Here is a 20,438-nt window from a genome sequence, read left to right as displayed (position 1 = left end):
GTTTTTAACTCAAAATAGAAAAAAATTTAAAACAAATTAAACTTCACCAAAGAAAGCATAAAAATATACTCTTCGTTTCAAGAGCTTGTCAAAAAAGTATCCCTCAACAGCCTATAAACTTTAAGCTTTCGTATTAGCGATATTCCTTTTGACTTTGTTCCATAAAATCCAGCAAAACAAGGGATCCCGCATTCAAAACTGATTGCACGTCAAATCTTACAAGACTAACGAATCAACTTCGTACATAAATTGATAATCTATATACATATTCCTGAGTTCTGCTTCACCAAACTGGTCACTGTGATAGTCATAAGCCGTAGATAATTTCGTCTATCTTGGAACCACCTTTAACACCAACTTCAACGTCAGCATCCAACGCAGAATAACACTTGCAACAGGTGCTACTTCGGACTGAGTAGGCAATTGAGAAGTCAAGTCCTATCTCGGCAAACAAAGACCAAACTCTACAAGTTACTCGTCATCCCCGTCCAGCTGTATGGTACAGAGGTTTGGACGATGACAACATCTGATGAGTCGGCGTTACGAGTTTTCGAGAGAAAAGTCCTTCGGAAGATTTATAGTCCTTTGAGCATTGGGAACGGAGAATACCGCAGTCGATCAAACGATGAGATGTACGCGGTATACGACAGACATACTTGTAGTTCAGCGGATGAGGTTCTGTCGTCCGAATGAATGAAAACACTCCAGCTCTGTGAGTATTCGACGCAGTACCCCTGTGGTAAACAGAAGAAGAAGGAAAGCTCCCCTTCGTTGGAAAGACCAGGTGAAGAGACGGACTTGGCTAAACTTGGAATCTCCAATTGGCACACTGTTGTAAACTTGGCTATAACCGTGTAAGCGCTGCCTATGCCAATAAAGAAGAAGAAGCTATATTCCTGACCTATTTATCGTATTTTTTTCAGTAAAAGTGCAGAATTCCAATAGTTATTTGCTTAATAAATAAAATTCTCATAGTAAAAACTGCTAAGCAAGCAGCAACTTCCCTTCTATTCTTATATGCGCGAGGGTAGCCCAAAAAGTTTTTAAGATTATTTATTTTTCGTTCGCCATTTCTTGCCATATACTTGTATATCTCGGAACCATCACTAATTCCAGCAATAATCTTAGCGCAGCATAACTCTACTTTCTGATCGCTAAGGAATTGGGAAGCAGATTCCTATCTCAACGAATACAGTTACGTTCTATAAGTCTCTCAATATTCTGGTCGTATTATATGACGCAGAAACATGGACATTGATAAACCGAGCTAAAAAAACCTTAGAGCATTCAAAAGAGCTATTCTTCGCAAGATTCGTTCACTATAAGATGGAACCATGAGCTATATGAGCTCTTCGACGACATGAATATACTTGTAACGAATGGGCTAGTTAGGCGCAGATGATGCTACAGCGAAAAGCTTCTTCAACTCGGCCGGTGGATGGGCAACGGAAGCAAGAGCGCCCGCGCATCCAATCGAAGAACCAAGTGCATAGCGACCTATCTGCACTAGGGATGTACTATTGGCATGACCTCACAAAGGAACAGAGACAACTGGCTAACTGGTGTCAAAAATTGTTTAAGAACTGTCAAACCCACAAACATTTGGGTAACCCTAGTATACTTATTTCCATTATTATTTTTCATAGTGAAATCGATACTGGCATGCATGTATGTATATTTACTTGCACAAATAACGGTAGTTGATTTTGATTTCGATATCACGTTCGAGAACATTTGCATGTATGTATATAAATATAACCGTATCATTGAGTATTAAAATGCATTTATGTATTTGTAGGCGCTAATTAGATAGACCAATAATAGTCGAAAGTAAGGGAATCAGAATTAATGCCAAAAAAATGTTTCCATTGAGGAAGTAGTAGTTTTCATATGTATGTGAGAGCTAACAGCATATGAATCGAACGGATGAAGCGTATATATTTACATACTTATTTGAATTAAGTACCTTTAAAATCAACAACTAAATTCATGTTCGGTTATTCTAACGGATTTCGTGTACGAGTAGTTCGTGAGTAAAAGCAACGGCGGCGTCACTCATTGAAAAAATATTTGCATTAGTTTATATACATATGTATTTACCAACTGATCAAATTTGACTCGGATTGATCTATTTAAACTGCGCACGCAAATTTACATTTTTTTTCTTATATTGGCACAACCTTTTTTATTTGCGTGTGAAGTTTGGTCTCCACATGTCAATTAGTATTTGCGACGCAAAAAGGTCGTCTGGCGATTTTTTATGTAGAAGAGAAAATGAATGAAACATGTTTGAAATTGAAATTTGTATTTCCAATGGAATCATGGCTACGGAATCACTGAAAATGTTGCAAAAGGATTTGGAGGGTCTACCTTATCACGAATACAAGTATTTGATTGCCAAAGAGTATTCAGTGAAGGTCGTGAAGTCATCGAAAGTTTGCCTTATACATATATATGAGTCGTCCATCCACCTTCGTTTAATGATGATGACATCGAAAAAGTAAAAGAAACCGTGCCTGAAAGTCGTGGTGTTGGCCCGATCACCTCTGCTATCTCTTATATAAGGGGAATGTTTATTATCATTCGAAGGAACATTCTTTGTCAATTATTTTTGTAAGATTTTCTTTTAAATGTTGGCCGCGGCTACGTCTCAGATGGTCCATCCGTTGAGCCCATTTTTCGATGACTCGTTCGAGCTTTTGTTGTTCCAAGGCCTTCAAAGCGGAATTGTCTGCATATATTTTAGACTTATCCCCATAGACAAAAGTCTAACAGCGTGATATCACTCGATCTTGGTGGCCAATCGACCGTCGAAAAACATGAAATTAACTACTCACCGAAATGTTCTCTAAATAAATCCATTGATTTATGCGATGTATGGAACATGAAGCCGTCTTTTTGAAACGTCGTTTTTTCTGGTTGGCAACTCTTGAATCTCTTTAGGTTGCTCTCCGTCTCAAATGCAGCAATTTTGCCTTGTTTACTTACCCATTGAGCCAGAAATAAGACTAATCGCTGAACAAAATTTGGCTCGAAAGCCTTGAATCTTTTGGAAACTTTTCAAGAGCGAAGCGATGTAGCTTGGAAAGGTCTAGTGACTTCAATTATCAGCACAAGCTGTATTTTGTACGCCTTCAATTTAAGATCTTGACGTAAAATGCTCCAAGTTGTTTCATACGACAATCCGAGTTGCTGCAAATGGCGCCGAATCGACTCTCTACGGTCTTCTTGTACACTCTCAGCTACGGCTGCTATATTTTCTTCATTAGATGCTAGACGTGGTTCATTCGGCCGAATATTATCCAATAATGAATGCTTGTATCTCAAGAAGGGTGATGGTATTACGAATAGTAGGTCCAGTAGGCCGATTATGTTGACCATAGAGTTGAACGATGTGTAAACGTTGTTCAGGCGTAAGTCTTTCCATGAAATGCCAAACAATAGTGAACAAAAGTAACATGTCAGCTTGACATGACGCACGCGTGATCTATTAAAAAAAAGGCTATTGAAAAAAGTACCTCTAATGGACCAAACGTTAGATCGACTCAACACATTTTTATTTTTTTTTTAGATATGAAGACAGTCAATAGCAGACGCGTACCAAATTACCTGAATGATAAAACGGCTTCGAGTTAAGGTCCCAAACGAGATGCTTGACAACCTAGAAGAGGGTTTTACGCTCTTCAAATACATTATTACAGGTAACGAAGCATTAGTTTATGAATATGACGTCGAAACTCTCCAACAATCTAGCGAATGGCGCTTGGATCTTTGCTTTCGACCCGGAAACAGACGATCAATAGGCCGAATATCATGGCAAAGGGCATCCGAAGCCAAGCGTATTGAGGCTAAGGGGGTTTACTTTGAGGGGGATGTCATAGATTTTGAAGAATAAATTAATAATTTTAAAATTATGAACAAAGTCTTACAATTTTTTGCCCACGGCTTAACACACTAAACAAGTTACGATCTAACGAAGAGAAAATTAACATTTGCCAACAAATATGTAAAGCACTAAACTCAATTAAGTACAACTGCATTCCCACATCTAGTTAAATTAAGTTTCATAAATACTGCAAAATATTGGCCATCAAAGCGCTAACAAGCAATTACTTATAGTTGGCTTACACTTGCAACTTCCTTCAGAGATTTTGCAAATAGAACAATAACACAAATATGAATGCAATTAGTGTGTGGAAGCACATGCAAATTAAAAGACTAATCTAATTTGTTCATAGGTTACAAAGAAAGTGTGCAACTGTTAAACAAATTTGTAGTTGCTCGGTTCGCAGAAAACCCCGTATTAGAATGTGTATGGTGTTAATAGTTATGTTGCAGCAGCGTCATTTTATTTAGGCTGCTCTCTGCAGAATGGTGTTTCTCTTCTTTAAACTCTCATCACAACTGTATTGGATTTGCTTTCTAGTTGGTGTTGAGTGGAAAACATTTGTTTTGTATTTTGAAAATCAAAAATATATTAGGTTGTCAAATATCTCCCTTCCGCTTTTTTGCTCTTTATTCAATGCTTTATAAAAAGTGTTACTGTGATCGGATTTAGTTCAAATATGCGCCGTTTCGTTCGATAATCTATTTCCATCTTGACGGCAACTTCATTATACCCCCCTCGCAGAAACCCCCCTCCTTATTTGCGAAGAACTCGGACAGCCACTTTTCACAAGCCTCTTTTGAGTTCAACTTTACACCAACAAGGGCGTTCGCCATGGACAGAAACAGGTGGTAATCACTTGGCGCAATGTCCGGCCTATATGGTGGATGCGATAAAACCGAGATAAAACGAGTCATCAACGAAATATGTGGTCTTGCGTTGTCTTGGTGGAAAACTACACCCTTCGTGTTGGCCAATTTTGAACGTTTCTGATCTATCGCCAGCTTCAAGCGGTCCAGTTGTTCGCAGTAGATGGTAGAATTAAACGTCTGACCATATAGGAGCAGCTCATAGTGGACGATTCCCTTCCAATCCCACCAAACTCACAACTAAACCTTCTTGACCGTCAATACCGGCTGGCCACTGTTTGGGACGATTCACCGGCCTTCAACTACGACCGTTTTCGCTTGATATTGTCGTATGTGATCCATCTTTCGTCGCCAGTCACCATCCGCTTCAAAAATGGGTCAAGTTCGTTCCGTTTCAGCAGCATATCGCAGGCGTTGATTCAGTCCAGAAGGTTTTTTGCGTGAAATCATGTGTCCCCCAAATATCAAGCTTTTTTATGTATCCAGCCTTCTACAGATGGTTCAAAATGGTTTGGTGCCCATCTTCTTGGCGATGTCAAGAGATGCCACATCGCCTAACACGATATTTTCTATGATTTGATCGGTATTCGTCGTCACAGGTCTACCGCCGGCTGGCTTATCCATGGTGCATGGCGAAGAACTGATAAGGCGCATGCATAAGCTTCTTTGTAGAATATGGTCGGACGAAAGCATGCCCGACGATTGGAATTTAAGTGTGCTATGCCCAATCCATAAAAAAGGAGACCCCACAATCTGCGCCAACTACCGTGGAATAAGCCTCCTCAACATCGCATATAACCTTGTATCGAACGTACTGTGTAAAAGATGAAAGCCACCGCCAACAAACTGATTGGACCTTATCAGTGTGGCTTTAGACCTGGTAAATCAACAACCGACCAGATATTCACCATGCGCCAAATCTTGGAAAAGACCCGTGAAAAAAGGATGACACACACCACCTCTTCGTCGATTTTTAATGCTGCTTTTGACAGCACGAAAAGGAACTGCCTTTATGCCGCGATGTCTGAATTTGGTATCCCCGCAAAACTAATACGGCTGTGTAAACTGACGTTGAGCAATATCAAAAGCTCCGTCAGGATCGGGAAGGACCTCTCCGAGCCGAGGCGACTCCCTATCGTGCGACTTCTTCAATCCGAAATTATTCGAGCTGCAGAGCTTAATCGAGCAGGTACAATCTTCTATAAGAGTGTACAGCTGCTGGCGTACGCCGATGATATTGATATCATTGGCCTCAACAACCGCGCCGTTAGTTCTGCTTTCTCCAGACTGGATAAGGAAGCGAAGCAAATGGGTCTGGTAGTGAACGAGGGCAAGACGAAATATCTCCTGTCATCAAACAAACAGTCGTCGCACTCGCGACTTGGCTCCCACGTCACTGTTGACAGTCATAACTTCGAAGTCGTAGATAATTTCGTTTATTTTGGAACCAGTATTAAAACCACCAACAATGTCAGCCTGGAAATCCAACGCAGGATTACTCTTGCCAACAGGTGCTACCTCGGACTGAGTAGGCAATTGATAAGTAAAGTCCTCTCTCGACGAACAAAAGCCAAACTCTATAAGTCGCTCATAATTCCCGTCCTGCTATATGGTGCAGAGGCTTGGACGATAACAACATCGAATGAGTCGACGTTGCGAGTTTTCGAGAGAAAAGTTCTGCGAAAGATTTATGGTCCTTTGCGCGTTGGCCACGGTGAATATCGCATTCGATGGAACGATGAGCTGTACGAGATATACGACGACATTGACATAGTTCAGCGAATTAAAAGACAGCGGCTACACTGGCTAGGTCATGTTGTCCGGATGGATGAAAACACTCCAGCTCTGAAAGTATTCGACGCAGTACTCGCCGCGGGAAGCAGAGGAAGAGGAAGACCTCCACTCCATTGGAAGGACCAAGTGGAGAAGGACCTGGCTTCGCTTGGAATATCCAATTGGCGCCACGTGGCGAAGAGAAGAAACGACTGGCTCGACTATAATCGCGTAAGCGGTGTCTACGCCAGTATAGAAGAAGAACCAATAAGGAAACTACAAATGGAGTTTAAAAAGAAACATTTCCCGCGTCCAAAATTTACCCAAAGTCTAAATACCTTAGGGTTTGAATCGACTTAAGGCACTTTACTAAAATGCCAAGGGCATAGTAGAACACTTTCACTTTTTTCCAATTCTAGTTTATTATATATTATTAAAAATAATTAACAGGCCTACACTTTCTCCTCTTGCATATATAAAATACTCAGTGCCACCCATTAATGTTTAACAAAATTACGCAGAATCACTAACCTTTCCGAAGTCGATTTATTGTAGAAATCTACTAAGAAATTTTACAGTTAACCGGAATTAACCACCGCAACGACAAAATATGTGCACGGTAGTCACTGAACTCCGGAAAAACTCACGAACAATATTAAAAACTAGTGCGCACACAAGCCGAGAGGCACGAGTATAAATTTACATAGTTCTTATTTACCAAAAAAAAAACTATTTAGTATATATATTAACTCCTCGAGAACATGCCACGAAATGAAAGTAACACCTCACTATCACATTAGCAGTTTCAAGTAGCAATGTGATCAGCCATTTATTTGTATATTCACCACACACACTCACACATATTTGTATATGTATATGGTAATGTGTATTTAACACATACACATATGCATGTATACATACCTACAGTAAGGCGCAATATTTATAAGAATGCACGACGATATGGAGCAAATGAAAGCGCGAAACGTAGGAGCTAATAAATAATAAAAGTAGACCAGTTAAATGATGAAAATTACTAGGTCAACCAACTCGGTCTGCTGTTTACCCCTCCAAAGCACTGGTGATAAAATATGAAAATTTCATTGGTGCGCTTTCAGTCTAGTTTTAGTATTTCAAACGGTCGCTCAGCATTAGTGCGACGCAGCATTTATCCTAAGAACGAAAACGAGTGTTATCAGGAAAAATAATTATACCAAAAAAAAAGTAAAAATAAAATTGTTCGAAAAATAACGATTATTAAAGAAAAACACGTGCGCGCATGCGCAATTACGCATTTTCATATTTACGCTAAAAAGTGAAACGCTCCGAAATTTCGAAAAAAAATGTTAGAAGCAACGGAATTCTGTGCGTAAAATATTGTATAAAAAAATATTGAGTTAGAAGGAACACAAATTAAAAAAAAAAAATAAAATAAAATAAAAAAACACAAAATGTTCCAGTGGCATAGACATTTCTCAAAAGTGCTGATCTTGCTTCTCGGCAGCGCCTGCCTCAGTCAACAGCTCGCGCACCCACAAGGCTATGCTCAAGTGCAACACAGCGGCAGTGATAGCGCGAACAATGAAGGACCAAAAATCTTTAAAGCCCTTAATATGGATTTAATTTATCCAAGAACGTAGGTATTTCCGTTGGAAGTGAGTGTTTAAGCATATTTTATGACATGTGACAAGTTGAAAAATTAAAAAGAATTAAAAAAAATAATTAAGGTTATAGCATTCGTGAAGCGCAGTTGTCATACAAATAAAGATATAGAGAACCGAATACCCGGCTTCATCAATTTCTTTAAAAAAAAACTGCAAAAAATATTTACTGAGCACAGGACCGCCCTGAGGATTCAGGACCCGTGGGGAATTGTCCCAGATCTTCCCCACCTCTCTCAGCCACTCTGTACAGATATACAGATCAACTTTTTTAACTAGAATATTCTTGAGGTCGCCCTAGAACTCCGGGCTCGGGAGAAATTATCCCAGATCTCACACACCTCCCTCTTCACTGCGTACAGATATACAGATCGACTTTGTTTAACACTCTTTTACTTCTAGAATAGCCTTAAGGCCGCCCTGAGAGCCCCGGCACCGGAAGGATTTGTCCCCGATCTGCCAAATCTTTCTCAATCACTGCGTACATATAAACAGTTCAGCTTTGTTTAACACTCTTTTACTTCTAGAATAGTCTGGAGGAGTAAATTTAATGTGAGTCTGAAAGTTTCGAAGATCTAATTTTGAAATTCGAGACCTCATTGATTTATAGCTTAAATGACCACGAATATCGGGACTCTTTCAGTCTACAAAAGGAAGATCCCACAGTACTCCAAACCAGAACTGTACTAAATCAAGGGATAACTCACAGTAAAGTGTCCTTTAAGCGCCTGAACTCGTAACTCGGTATCGCTGACTCTGTAATCAGCAATCCTTCGGAACTCGTGGTGGACCAATCATTGAATTGAGCACTTTGACAGTACACTTAGTCTTTCGAGCTCGTAATTCAGACTTAGTCGATTGTCTGGAATCGGTTACTAAAGCTTTTAAAATATCATCTAGTTCTCCGAGATCAAAGTCCTCGTTGTACATCTCCTAGTCAATTAGGGATGTCAAATTCATTGAGGTAAATCTCCTAGTCGCTTGTCTTCAGAAAGTCTCTAAAACTTGTTAAATATCGTCTAACTCTCTGAGATCATATTTCAAAAGTTAAACTCTTAATCGTTTGTCTTAATTACGTCACTAAAATTTTTAAAATTATCTAATTATGCGAGTTCATATTCCTTAAGGTAAAACTCTTATACCATCATACCATCAATGGATTCAGCTATGAGCTTCACAACTGACTTCTATGAGTACTAGAGACTCTAACCGCTATCAACAAGTACTCTATACCCCCATACTATAAGCCAAGTTCAAGTTCAAGTTCACGAAAACATATATTTCCTTAACAAAGAAATATAACTTTTTTCACAGACACAAAAAATATCCAAATTCAGAACAGTCTTTCTAAGTCCGAGAATCGAGTACGAAACTAATCTTTCAGATTAGATAAGTAAATGAGGATTGAACCGGCACCTAGCGTCTGTTGTGCCCTTCCTAAGTCACAACGTCTCAACACGCCCCAGCAAATATGTATGTAAATTCCAAGATATTCCTAGGTGTTACTGAGGCGATGTGATCCCTATTCGGAAACATGAATCCAGGGGCCTTTGTCCTGCGCCTATAGACTGCGGTACAGTCGATTGGCAGGTACTCTGGTGTTTCAGACTCCAAGTCGCAGAACCGGAAATTCTCAAAATAAGCAAAGCCCATGTTAAATAAACGCTTCTTGAGCCAGTGTAGAAGGCGACACGTAGCCTGAGTTTTTCCATACTGAGGTTGATTACTGAAAGATACAAAGTCTCAACTCTCCTTCTTACCTTGATAGCTATGATCGAAAACTCGAGTTTCACTTCGAAATAAAATACTTTTCTTACCAGATTTGTCACACCTTTCACGCAGTACCAGTTGTCTATATTATTTTCAATTCCTTTTTGGTTATTTTATTCACAGTTTCAATACAAGTGACAATGTAGTGTCGACTACCGAAACCACAATACGACCATCAGAGCCCACCGCGCAATCTCAGCAACGACTTGCACCTACTTACGTACAAGAAGCTCAAGAATATGCAGCTGAGCAGCCCATTTTATATGTCACACCACCTGCTGCTGGCTTGAAAGTTGATGGCAGCAATATTGAAATTAATTCACCACATACGGAGGCAGCCACCATAATGCACGCCAACCATAATCCTGTGTTCACGGTTGATAATGAGCAACAGCAATCAGAGGCGTATGACATGCCTGCGGCTTCGACGCTGGCCGAGCCAGCGCCAGCGCTACAGGAATATGCTTCGACTGGACGCGCTATTGACTATAATCGCCCAACATATAATTTTAATCAGCTTATGACGCCTTTAATCAAAAGTCCACCATTACCAGCGCCAGCGGTACGTGAGAAGCCGGTTACATCCAATATCGGGAAAATCATCTATCCGCAGGCGTTTAACCAACGCAGACCACCAAACGAAGCGGAAATTAATAAACTCAGCGGTAAAGGTAAGCGTATTGCATGGATATATGGTAGTAGAGGGGTAGACTGTTGTTGGTTGCAGTGGGTTGAGATCTATTAAACATTGGGGGACGTAGAGTCGTGCACGTATAGAGTGTGCTTAATAATAATAATAATAGCTCCGCGACTGTATTCAGGTAGTTCATTGACTTTATGCAATATCGACGTTTGATACTTTCATGGTATGAGATATGTGATCCAGAGCATGTTCAGTCTAAAAGATTTGTAGCTGAAGCCATGCCGGAATACGTGGCTTAAGTCTCAAGAAAAAGTCGAATATTAGTGGCGGTCAACAGATCAATTAAGACTAACCGGTGTCTACCAGTGCTGATCTTATAAAAGCTCTGGTTTGAATGTGGGAGCTTGGAATGGGTAAAGAGAAAAAAGGCCTCAGTAAACCTAGGAATATCTGGGAAGGCATACAAGGTGGTTGAGAGTAGAAGAAAACAAACTTACTCGAGCTCCTCTGCTCATAACATGACGTGAAGAAAACTTCCGAAACTAACCAACGATTGGGGTTGATTGATAAACGAGGAATGCAGCGCGACCTTAGGTCTATTGTTTCCTTGGAGTGAAAGAATACAGGGTTTGTTCAGAAAGTAATAGGACTGAGTCGATTAAAAAAAATTTATTGAAACAATCGTTAAAGAATTGTAAAAACTTTCAAAATATGCTCCTTCTGCTTCGATTCAGCGCAGCCGCGCGATTTCCAAGTATTGTAGGCACTAAGCCAGGCATTCTCCGGCATAACCTTGAGAGCCGAGGTGCATGCGGCTTAGATCGCCTGTGTCGTCTCAAAATGCTTGTCTTTCATCGGCCTTTTCAGGCATGGTAACAAAAAAGTCCGGGGACCACATCTGGGCTGTAGGACTGCTGCGGAAACGTTGAGATGCCGGCCATGGTTAGGTAGCTGTGCACAAGAAAGGCGCTGTGAGCCGGGACGTTGTCGTGGTGCAACTTCCAATCGGCTTGACTTGTTGGACCCGATTGACCCTTCTTTGAGTCTCTTGAGGACTTCCACGTAAAACTTGGCATTGACGGTTTGGAAGGAACAAATTCATGGGGGGCATCGTTTTACTTTGGATTTGCTCATTCTTCTCTTTTTTGGACGAGGTGACGCCAGCATGTTCCACTCGAAAGATTGCCTCTTTGTCTCGGGATCATACTTAAAGATTCATGACTCGTCACCTGTGATTACGTTATTGAAAAATTGAGTTTCCCACAGAATTTAATCGCGTACCTCTGCTCTAACGAACGCTGCAGTTTTGGCTTGCTCCACTCACAGAAACGCGTTGCGGGAAAATGTTTGTCCTGACTCTCCAGGAGTTCGGAAACAACTGACCACCCGCTCGTTCGTTAGCTAGAAACGTCCTCTACCGAATCCAGGCGGTGCATGCATGCTCCGAAGTACAATCGCGGCAGAATAAAATCAGTCCTATTACTTTCTGGACAATCCCTTTATATAAATGTACTGTACTGCATCAAAATTCAAAGTTTCAAAGAACTGCTCAGTATTTAGTGAAAGTCTGACTAATTTAAAATAGATTGATAGATCAAAAACGGTTTCTGAAAACTCAAATCAAGTCTTAAAGTCTCAATGATGTATAGGTCGCAAATAGTTAGATAGGTAAATAGTACAATTAAAATTGACGTTGAGTCTTTAGAACTCAAGATGGGTTCAGTCAGTTGGCTTTCTAATAAGTAAGTTCTGTAGTTCCGAGCTTTTTGATACACATGTTTTATAAAATATATAAATTGGAAAAAAGTTTAAACTTTTGCGATAAAATTGCACATTCTTTCAGCTCCATTTACTGACCGCTTCACGCCGGGTGAAGCAACCGCAGCTGGTCAATTCAAGCAGCATAAGCACAATCACGCACAGTCTTTCAATGCTGGCAACAGCAACAAAGTGGCAGCGGCTTCTCAAATTGTGCAACAAACCTACAAACCGCCGGAAAATATCTACACATTTCCACCGAACGTAAATTCACATTATTCATCGCCTTACCAAGACCCCAAAACCGCCTTACCCTCAAGCAATGTGAATAGTTACGCTGCAGCGCCATCGGGACCGTTACCGCCGAACGTCAATTTAGCCACAGCCAGCAGTAATGATAGCGGTTATAAATATCCGGGACCTACAAATCCCGACAATCTACCGCCAGCAGGAAAGGATGCCGACGATGCGAAAGCGCCAGCCGCTGATGCCGACTCCGATGACACAATTGGCGTGCTGCCGGCCAGTGCTATGGGCGATGGAGATAAAGACGTGAGTGGTAAAGATAATACTGGCGGCGATGATATGGGCGCAGATGGTAAGTATCCCGTCGCAGATTTACATTTACTTGTATGTGTGTATGAATATCTATTATACATTGTTCTTTAAAGACCATGGCCATGATCATGATCAGGATCATCCACCACCCGTTGATGACACCGAGTATCCTACACCACCACCCGGTTGGGTGGAACAACAGCCCGATGAAGCACCTATGCATTCATATCCACATGATCATTCTTTTGGTTTTCATGATCATTTTCCCTCATATCCACATTACTACCCGCATTATCCTGAAATCATTTATGATGATCATCATCACCATCACCACGATCATCCACCACCACCCACGCTGCCGCCAGTTACTACAGAAATGCCACCACCGGAACCGCCACCAGAGCCACGTGTCAAGAAGTACAGTTACTTTTATATTGGTCGCAAATTGTGGTACATACCGCTGTATTTCACGGTCTGGTTCAGTTTTTACGTGCTCTGGCTTATTCTCAAATCGATTGCCCGACATAAGGTACGTATTTTGCGTTGACGGAATTTTCGCTTACTCATTTAAAACATTTTTAGGTTAATTTGCCGAATCATTATGTCAGCAAGCGTAGTTTACCCGATTTTGTTGCGAGAGAGACGCAAGCAAAGGAATATATTAATGAACTGACCGTGTCTGTGCTGGAGAAGATAGAGAACTTCCAACGGAACTATTTAACATGACTGAGAATACATGTATAGAAATGGCCAAAAAACAAAAATGATGTATATTTGATAAATAAAAAATTTTAAATTATTACGAACTACATTTTCAGTCAAGGAGATACTCGCGTGTCTCTTAAGGGCTTGTAGCCACTTGCAAGTCTGAAAGAAGCATTTTTTTGTGATTTTTTTGGAAGAACCACTTATTCATGATTTATTTTGAAAAGGTTCGGTATTCCTTGGTACCCATAGCGGATATGCAGAAGGTCCTCCGGAACCTAAAACTTACCGATCGAAACAGCGTTAGATCAGCGGGCTAATATTTCGGCCGAATAAAATCTCAGTCAATACCGAAAACATAGAACCGGATGTGTAGTCCTCAAACTGTCGCTGACCACTCTTCAACTGCCCGATGTGTGGAAAGACGCAGAGTGGTCCTACTATTGAAACTTGGGGAGACGCGCCAACCAACGGGGGTCTTATCGTCCGATAACTCTCCTTTCCCCAGAGACTCTGCTTCACTCACCACCTGAGTCCAGCAGACCAGCAACATGGCTAAAGTCCACACCACTTAGCATCATAAACACTCAGATAATACATGGCCAAAATTAAAAACCACCGTTTGAGGGTTACAACGGTACTTGAGGACATCGAACGGTCCTGAGCGGTCAGCAATCATCCGTACTGTTTCGAGATCAAAACTTTAAATTATGGAGTATTAAAAGGTGTTCCGCGTTGGTGTCCACTCTCCGTTACTGTTTAACTGCCATATTTCGAAACTCCCTCACCCACCAGAGTCGGTTTCCATCATCTCGTATTATCTCTCCGAACTTTCTCGCTTCTTCTCTACAAGGAACTTGACGCTCTCCCCAAGTAAATCCGCAACGATCGTGAACAGACTGGATCTTAACATCAAGTCCTTTGACGTTCAAACTCCGGCCGTCAACAACCCTAAGATTTTAGGTTTTACATTTGACAGCCTTTGCGCCCTTTCTCCTCATACGACCGCGATGACCGCCAAAGCGGAAAACAATAAAAAATAAATGTTGCAAACAGTTTCCGCTAGGATTTTTTCGCGAAAACCGCCGGCAATCGTCCTTCCTTGATTACATCGACGACATTGAAAATTACACCGACCAAAGTTCGGACGCAACTAACTTTAGACATTCGCTGACCTGACTGACACCACACTCATCTAACAGCCCTCTCTCTCTATGATCCGACCCTGCCTAAACAGCACCTTGCCTTAGCATCTCATTAAAAGGCTTCGATGACAACCAATCCGATCCTTAGCAAGCAAGCGTAACTAGAAACCGCTACAAAACCCGTCCCACGCCAAGCCGGTGTAAGTAACCGGAACAGACCCGGATTTTTATGCGACCAAGGACAATCAACTCGGCAGATTTCTGCCACTACAACAACATCCGCAGAAAAAAATCCAATTAGCTTTAATGTTGCGTTTGATAGAAGTGGTCTATTATGCCGGTCGACATGATTTTTGGGTCCGACTGCTGCATATTATGACTCAGTTTCGCCTACACCAAAAATAAGGAAAAAAATTTGTTGACCGGTGTTATTAAAAATTTATGCAACTGTTTTTATTTGTTTTTGAAATTAAAATTTTATTGCAGTTAATTAACGGACTACAGCTTAAAAACAAGAATATTCGTAATAAATTATTACTTGTGTAATATTAAAAATAAATTTTAATTTCATTAATTCTATATAAATATGCAGTTACATACATACATCTATTAATATTAAAAATTATTATTATTTTTGCATAATTTTAACATTTTTAAAATGCATTTTTTTTTTGTTTTTGCTGTTTTTGCATTTCAAAAGTAATTGTTACGCATTATAAGGTGAATATATACTAAGGTGCGCAGCAATCAGCCTATCTTGGATGTGTTGTATTTTATGATTCGTATACGACACTTATATCTCAGCAATTATTTCATATACAATCATTTCTTTATCATCCTCATCTTCATCATCATCGTCATCACGCAGCAAATCCTCGTTCAATTCAATATACTCTGTCTCGTCGTCATCTTCATGTTGTGACGTAGAAGCCGTTGAATGTGCTTGGGTTTCTTCCTCATTCATTTCAACATCAGCAATTGATTGTGTGCCATTCGTCTGCTGCGTGGTTTGTTCACGTTTTGCGCGCTCCTCGGCAGCGATTAACAATTGTCGCATGTGTAACGGCAAACCGCCTTGATGTCGTTGCACCCTACGCGGATTACCAACAACATTGGTACTAAAAATGGATATTTTGTTTATTAGTACTAAAATTAAAAACACAAAACACAATAAACAAATTTATTGCTTGACTTTTAAAATACCTTGAACGCAGCTCTTCTAATTTGGGCACCGTTACAGCTTCGGCTTTTTTGCCCATTGCCTCTTCCTCAGCCAACTCTTGTGCATGCATTTTCTTTTTGTGCGAACGACAATTGGAGCCATTCGAAAAGGTTTTCTCACAAAAATTACACTTGTACGGTCGCATGCCTGTGTGTAGAATTAAGTGATTTTTCAACGCTTTAGTGCGTTTAAATGCTGCGGGACAAAAATCACACTTATAACGTTTCGCATCCGAATGCACGAGCATGTGCATTTTTAATGTACGCCGTGTGTTCAACTTAAGGCCACACTCTGTGCAGATATATGAGGAGTCATTGTGTGTCTCTAAATGTACCTAAGTTAAAAACGAAAACCTAAATTAAAATCGAAAACATTACAACAAATAAAAAATGTTACCTTTAATCGCGCTTTATTCTTGAAAGCTCTCTGACACACTTCACATTCGAATGGTGCATCATTGGTATGCACTAGTTTGTGTTCAGTTAACGCTGCTAGCGTTCTTAGTGATCGCCCACATTCGTCACAAATGTAAGGTTTCTTGTTTTCATGAAATCCTTGCACATGTTGACGCATCACGGCCACTTTGGTGAATTTACGTTCACAATATGGACACGGTATATCGAGTTTGTCCTCCAGCGCGAGATGTGAGCGCGCATGTATTTGCAATTGACGTTCTGTGGGATATATTTTATTGCAGGTTTCACATTTAAAATCTGGTATATCTGGTTCCTTGTTATGTTTTTCCATAATATGTTTGCGATAGGAAGTTGCATTTTTGTATTTCTTTTGACATATGCTACACTCATACTTGTAGGATGTGGATGTTTGAGAATTATCATTTGTATCCGTTGACTCAGCTTCCTCTTTTGCACGTTCCACACTTTCTTCATACTTCGGTTGACGTCCTCGTCGTTTCTTACGCACCCCACTACTTGAATCGATTTTATTTACTTGCGCTGATTTCTCAGCATCACCAACACCATCCTCGGAATCAACATCTTGTTCGATTTCTTCTTCTTGTTCATTAAGATTTTCCGAAATTTCGTCGGTTTTTTTACTTTTTAAATTTTCTTCAAGTTTTTCTCTTTTTGAATTTTGCAACTGCTCAGTTTCGTCTTCTTCGTCATCATCTCCTCTTAATTGTCGTAGTAGCTCCTCATCATCAAGCTCCTCTTCTTCCGTTCCCATATTTTCGATAATAAAATGCTCTTCTGTGTCATCTTCGGATTCCCCCAACAATGCACCAAACGATATTATATTGTGGCCATCATTATCTCCATCTTCATCAGGCTCAACGTCTTGTCGTTTTCTTTTAATTCCGCGTTTAACAAGTTCAACGGAAAAATTTTCACCCGATTTACGTTCTCTATTTTCTCGTAGCTCAAAAAATTCTTCTTTATTATCTTCATCAACCAGTTCGAATTCGTCTTCATCACTCGATTGTTTCTCACTACTGACTTCCTTTGTAATGTTTCGCTCATGCTTTATAATATGATCAAACTCCATATCCAGTAAACCGTATTGCAATTTAACTTCATTCAGGTTCATTGTGCTATCCGGGCCAGTGTTTTGTAATGCGCAGAACATGGCCTGCACTTTGTTAACGCGTTCTGTAAATTGCGTCAATGACGATACTAATGTGTGACATTCAATACAAACATAATTCGATAGTCCATCATTTGGTCTAATCTAAAATTTCAACAAAAAATTCAATAAGCATACAAGAACAATTTGTCAATAAAGCAAATAGACAGCATACATTAACCCAGAAAAATTTTCCGATTGTTGTAGCCAAACTGCTGTCCACCAATTTCCCAGGCTCATTTATTTCTGGAAAAACACACAAATGACTTTCATCATCTTCCTTAGCGCATAATCGACACCAACGTTTCCAAGCCATGTTGTCATTAGCTGGCGAAATGGACTCTTTACGCGCCTCTGCAGCTGTTGTCTTAAGTGGTAATTTGGAGCCAACCATTGTTTAAAGCTTCTCCAACTCTTTATTTTTTACGCAAATATGTCTTAAACTCCAAATTTTATGAAAGTAACAATCACAATTCCTCGTTTAATTTAATAAAAATGTTGACACCATTTTTTTATTCTCAAAAATCCAAACTGCAAATGTCAAATGTATAAACGTAGGGTTGCATTTTGAAACTACGTGAAACGAGATAAAATGGAACACAGTATATAATTACTGATTCAAATATCACCAAAACTAATCACTAAATTTAGACAATTTATTAAAACTTTTTAAGTATGTGTGTATTTATAATTTTATCATTTGTAGCAAAATAAAAATAAAATTAATTTTTATCATTAGCACTTAATATTCAATAATGAAAATTATATGAACGCAATTATTGCACATTGTGAACCATATTTATGTGTGTTCGATTTCAATTAAATTCCTTAGCATCTGAAACAGAGAACGTACAATATATACGTTCTCTGTCTGAAAGGTACGATATGGTAATGAGGCTATTTTGTAAACAATAAGGGGAACAATTAGTTTTAATTAAAACAATTAGGTCTTTGAAGCATTCTCAACAAGTTGAATGTTGGAGACAGAGATTTATTCCTGGTTGGAGATATGGATTTTGAATGGAGTATCTGGTGTCGATTTTGTGCAAAATCTGATATTAAAAATATCAACATATTTTCAGTTGAAGCAACGAAGAACAATAAAACTAATATGACTTCGGCAATTCATAAATTTTTTAATATTAAGGTAGGTATATGGTATTTAACAAAGTTCAATTGCTGTATAAATTTAATTTCCCAACAGTTCAACCACAAAGAAAAGCTTCCCCAAGTCGTGTGTGCTGATTGCCTTGTAGTGCTAAAATCTTTAGTAAAATTTTCTGCCCGTGTATGTAAGATACAAGAAATGTATAAGGAAATTCTGCAATCAGAAGAAGGTACTGCGATTGACATAAAGTTCTTATTTGAAAAGTATGAAGTAGATCAAGATGTCTCACAATTGGTTAGCAAATTAAGCACAATAAATAATTTACCCTACGCACCGTCAAGTGCAAATGCTAGTCCTTGTAATTCAGCACCAATATTAAACACGCAAGCATCAACATTCTCAGATGTAATACTTTATGAGCCGCACACCGATGTTTTAGATAGCAACCATAATACAAAAAATTACTGCAAAGATCCATTAGACGAAGTTTGCGAATGCGAAAGTAGTGGATCATCAAATAGCATCTCCACCTTGGAGGATGAACTGAAAAAAACTGATGAAAAATCTAAAGAAAACACAGGCGATAAAAAATTTACAAAATTGGAAGGTTTGAGCAGTGAAAATACACCCGAAAATAATTTGATTTTTCCCGTGAAGGAAAGCCGAAATGAATATAAATACATTTGTAAGCATTGCCCAAAACGATTTCAACGCTTCAGTAGCTTTAGATTACATGTAAAGAAAAGGCATGGGCTCATTATACCATTAGAGGAGAATACAACGTTTCCATGTCCTAACTGTGACTTAACATTTCACAGAAAAGGCTTAATGACCCAACACCTAAAATCTGTGCATGCTGATAAGACAGCTTTTATATGCGAGAAGTGCGGAGAAATTATGGGCAGTAAAGACACATTACGTGACCATATGCACACACACTCAAATTTTGCTCCTTTCGAGTGTAAAGTGTGTGGTAAATGTTTTAAACAGAAAACTCGCTTAATGGTAATGAATTATAGTTATTATTAAAAAATTACTTATCATATTATTTTTAGAAACACATGGATATACATGGAGCGAAGCATATTTGTGTTGAGTGTGGCTTACAATTGAGCTCTCGTGCTACACTCTATTCTCATTCGTTTGTACATTCTGATGTGATGCCACATAAGTGTGACTATTGTGGACGTGCCTTTAAACGTTCAAAAACATTAAAAAATCATCTTATTCTACACACTGGTCTGAAACCATATTCCTGCGATTTTTGCGAAAAGAGCTTTTCAAATGGAACTAGTTGTCGTACACACAAAAAACATGTACATCCGTTAGAATTTGCTGTTCAGGAGGCTTCCGGCGAAAAACCCGTTAAAGCGAAAAATATACCTACGTTGTCTGTCCTAAAAGCGGTGTAAGTATGTATATACTGTGATTGTTTTATGATTTAATCGTTTGCTTTTACTTTATATTGCATAATGATAACTGATATATTTAGTACCCGAACAGCTAAGAACCTTACACCTGTAGCGCCGAAACAGAGTGGAAATTTTTCTTTAGGCAAGAGACCCAAATTCGATCAAAAGCACATAGATAAAAGTAAAGAAGTTAATGAAAAGGAGATGACTGCAGTCTAAGAAAAAAGTGCAATTCAATACAAATCTATAAGATACTATTAACTGATTTTATTAGCAAAAATTTTAATTATATATGCTTATGTACGTATAAGATTTTAATAATAATAAAAAATATTTCATAAATTTTG

General features: G+C 39.3%; 3 protein-coding genes across 3 annotated transcripts; 2 read left to right on the top strand and 1 right to left on the bottom strand.

The window, feature by feature from the left end:
- Positions 1-7,586: 7,586 nt before the first annotated feature.
- LOC105222284 (uncharacterized) lies at positions 7,587-13,717 on the top strand. Its single transcript, XM_011199524.4, has 5 exons — positions 7,587-8,161; positions 10,080-10,627; positions 12,443-12,955; positions 13,029-13,444; positions 13,498-13,717. Exons 1-5 carry the CDS (start codon positions 7,977-7,979, stop codon positions 13,639-13,641), a joined length of 1,806 nt encoding a protein of 601 aa, XP_011197826.4. The 5' UTR covers positions 7,587-7,976; the 3' UTR covers positions 13,642-13,717.
- Positions 13,718-15,296: 1,579 nt separating this feature from the next.
- Positions 15,297-18,125, bottom strand: LOC105222283 (zinc finger protein weckle). The gene is made up of 4 exons (XM_011199523.4): positions 17,747-18,125; positions 16,384-17,676; positions 15,969-16,321; positions 15,297-15,883 (listed from the first exon to the last, which is right to left on the bottom strand). The coding sequence occupies exons 1-4, from the start codon at positions 17,963-17,965 to the stop codon at positions 15,559-15,561; spliced, it is 2,190 nt and encodes a 729-aa protein (XP_011197825.2). The 5' UTR covers positions 17,966-18,125; the 3' UTR covers positions 15,297-15,558.
- A 313-nt stretch (positions 18,126-18,438) lies between these two features.
- Positions 18,439-20,436, top strand: LOC105222282 (zinc finger protein 493). The gene is made up of 4 exons (XM_011199522.4): positions 18,439-18,718; positions 18,776-19,684; positions 19,735-20,087; positions 20,172-20,436. Exons 1-4 carry the CDS (start codon positions 18,581-18,583, stop codon positions 20,308-20,310), a joined length of 1,539 nt encoding a protein of 512 aa, XP_011197824.2. The 5' UTR covers positions 18,439-18,580; the 3' UTR covers positions 20,311-20,436.
- The last annotated feature ends 2 nt before the right edge of the window (positions 20,437-20,438 follow it).

Source organism: Bactrocera dorsalis, chromosome 1 (assembly GCF_023373825.1).
Source record: "Bactrocera dorsalis isolate Fly_Bdor chromosome 1, ASM2337382v1, whole genome shotgun sequence".
NCBI classification, from domain to species: domain Eukaryota; kingdom Metazoa; phylum Arthropoda; class Insecta; order Diptera; family Tephritidae; genus Bactrocera; species Bactrocera dorsalis.
The sequence above is the reverse complement of the archived record's forward strand: the minus strand, read 5'-3'. Positions and strand labels throughout refer to the sequence as shown.

Excerpts from the sequence above, each read along its gene's own strand:
- LOC105222283 (XM_011199523.4), bottom strand. The coding sequence starts at position 17,965 with ATGGTTGGCTCCAAATTACCACTTAAGACAACAGCTGCAGAGGCGCGT. Across the intron at positions 16,322-16,383 it reads AGAATAAAGCGCGATTAAAG|GTACATTTAGAGACACACAA; the intron begins GTAACATTTTTT and ends TTTTTAACTTAG. Across the intron at positions 15,884-15,968 it reads TTAGAAGAGCTGCGTTCAAG|TACCAATGTTGTTGGTAATC; the intron begins GTATTTTAAAAG and ends ATCCATTTTTAG.
- LOC105222284 (XM_011199524.4), top strand. The coding sequence starts at position 7,977 with ATGTTCCAGTGGCATAGACATTTCTCAAAAGTGCTGATCTTGCTTCTC. Across the intron at positions 8,162-10,079 it reads GATTTAATTTATCCAAGAAC|TTTCAATACAAGTGACAATG; the intron begins GTAGGTATTTCC and ends TTTTATTCACAG. Across the intron at positions 13,445-13,497 it reads AATCGATTGCCCGACATAAG|GTTAATTTGCCGAATCATTA; the intron begins GTACGTATTTTG and ends AAACATTTTTAG.
- LOC105222282 (XM_011199522.4), top strand. The coding sequence starts at position 18,581 with ATGGATTTTGAATGGAGTATCTGGTGTCGATTTTGTGCAAAATCTGAT. Across the intron at positions 18,719-18,775 it reads ATAAATTTTTTAATATTAAG|TTCAACCACAAAGAAAAGCT; the intron begins GTAGGTATATGG and ends ATTTCCCAACAG. Across the intron at positions 19,685-19,734 it reads AACAGAAAACTCGCTTAATG|AAACACATGGATATACATGG; the intron begins GTAATGAATTAT and ends TATTATTTTTAG.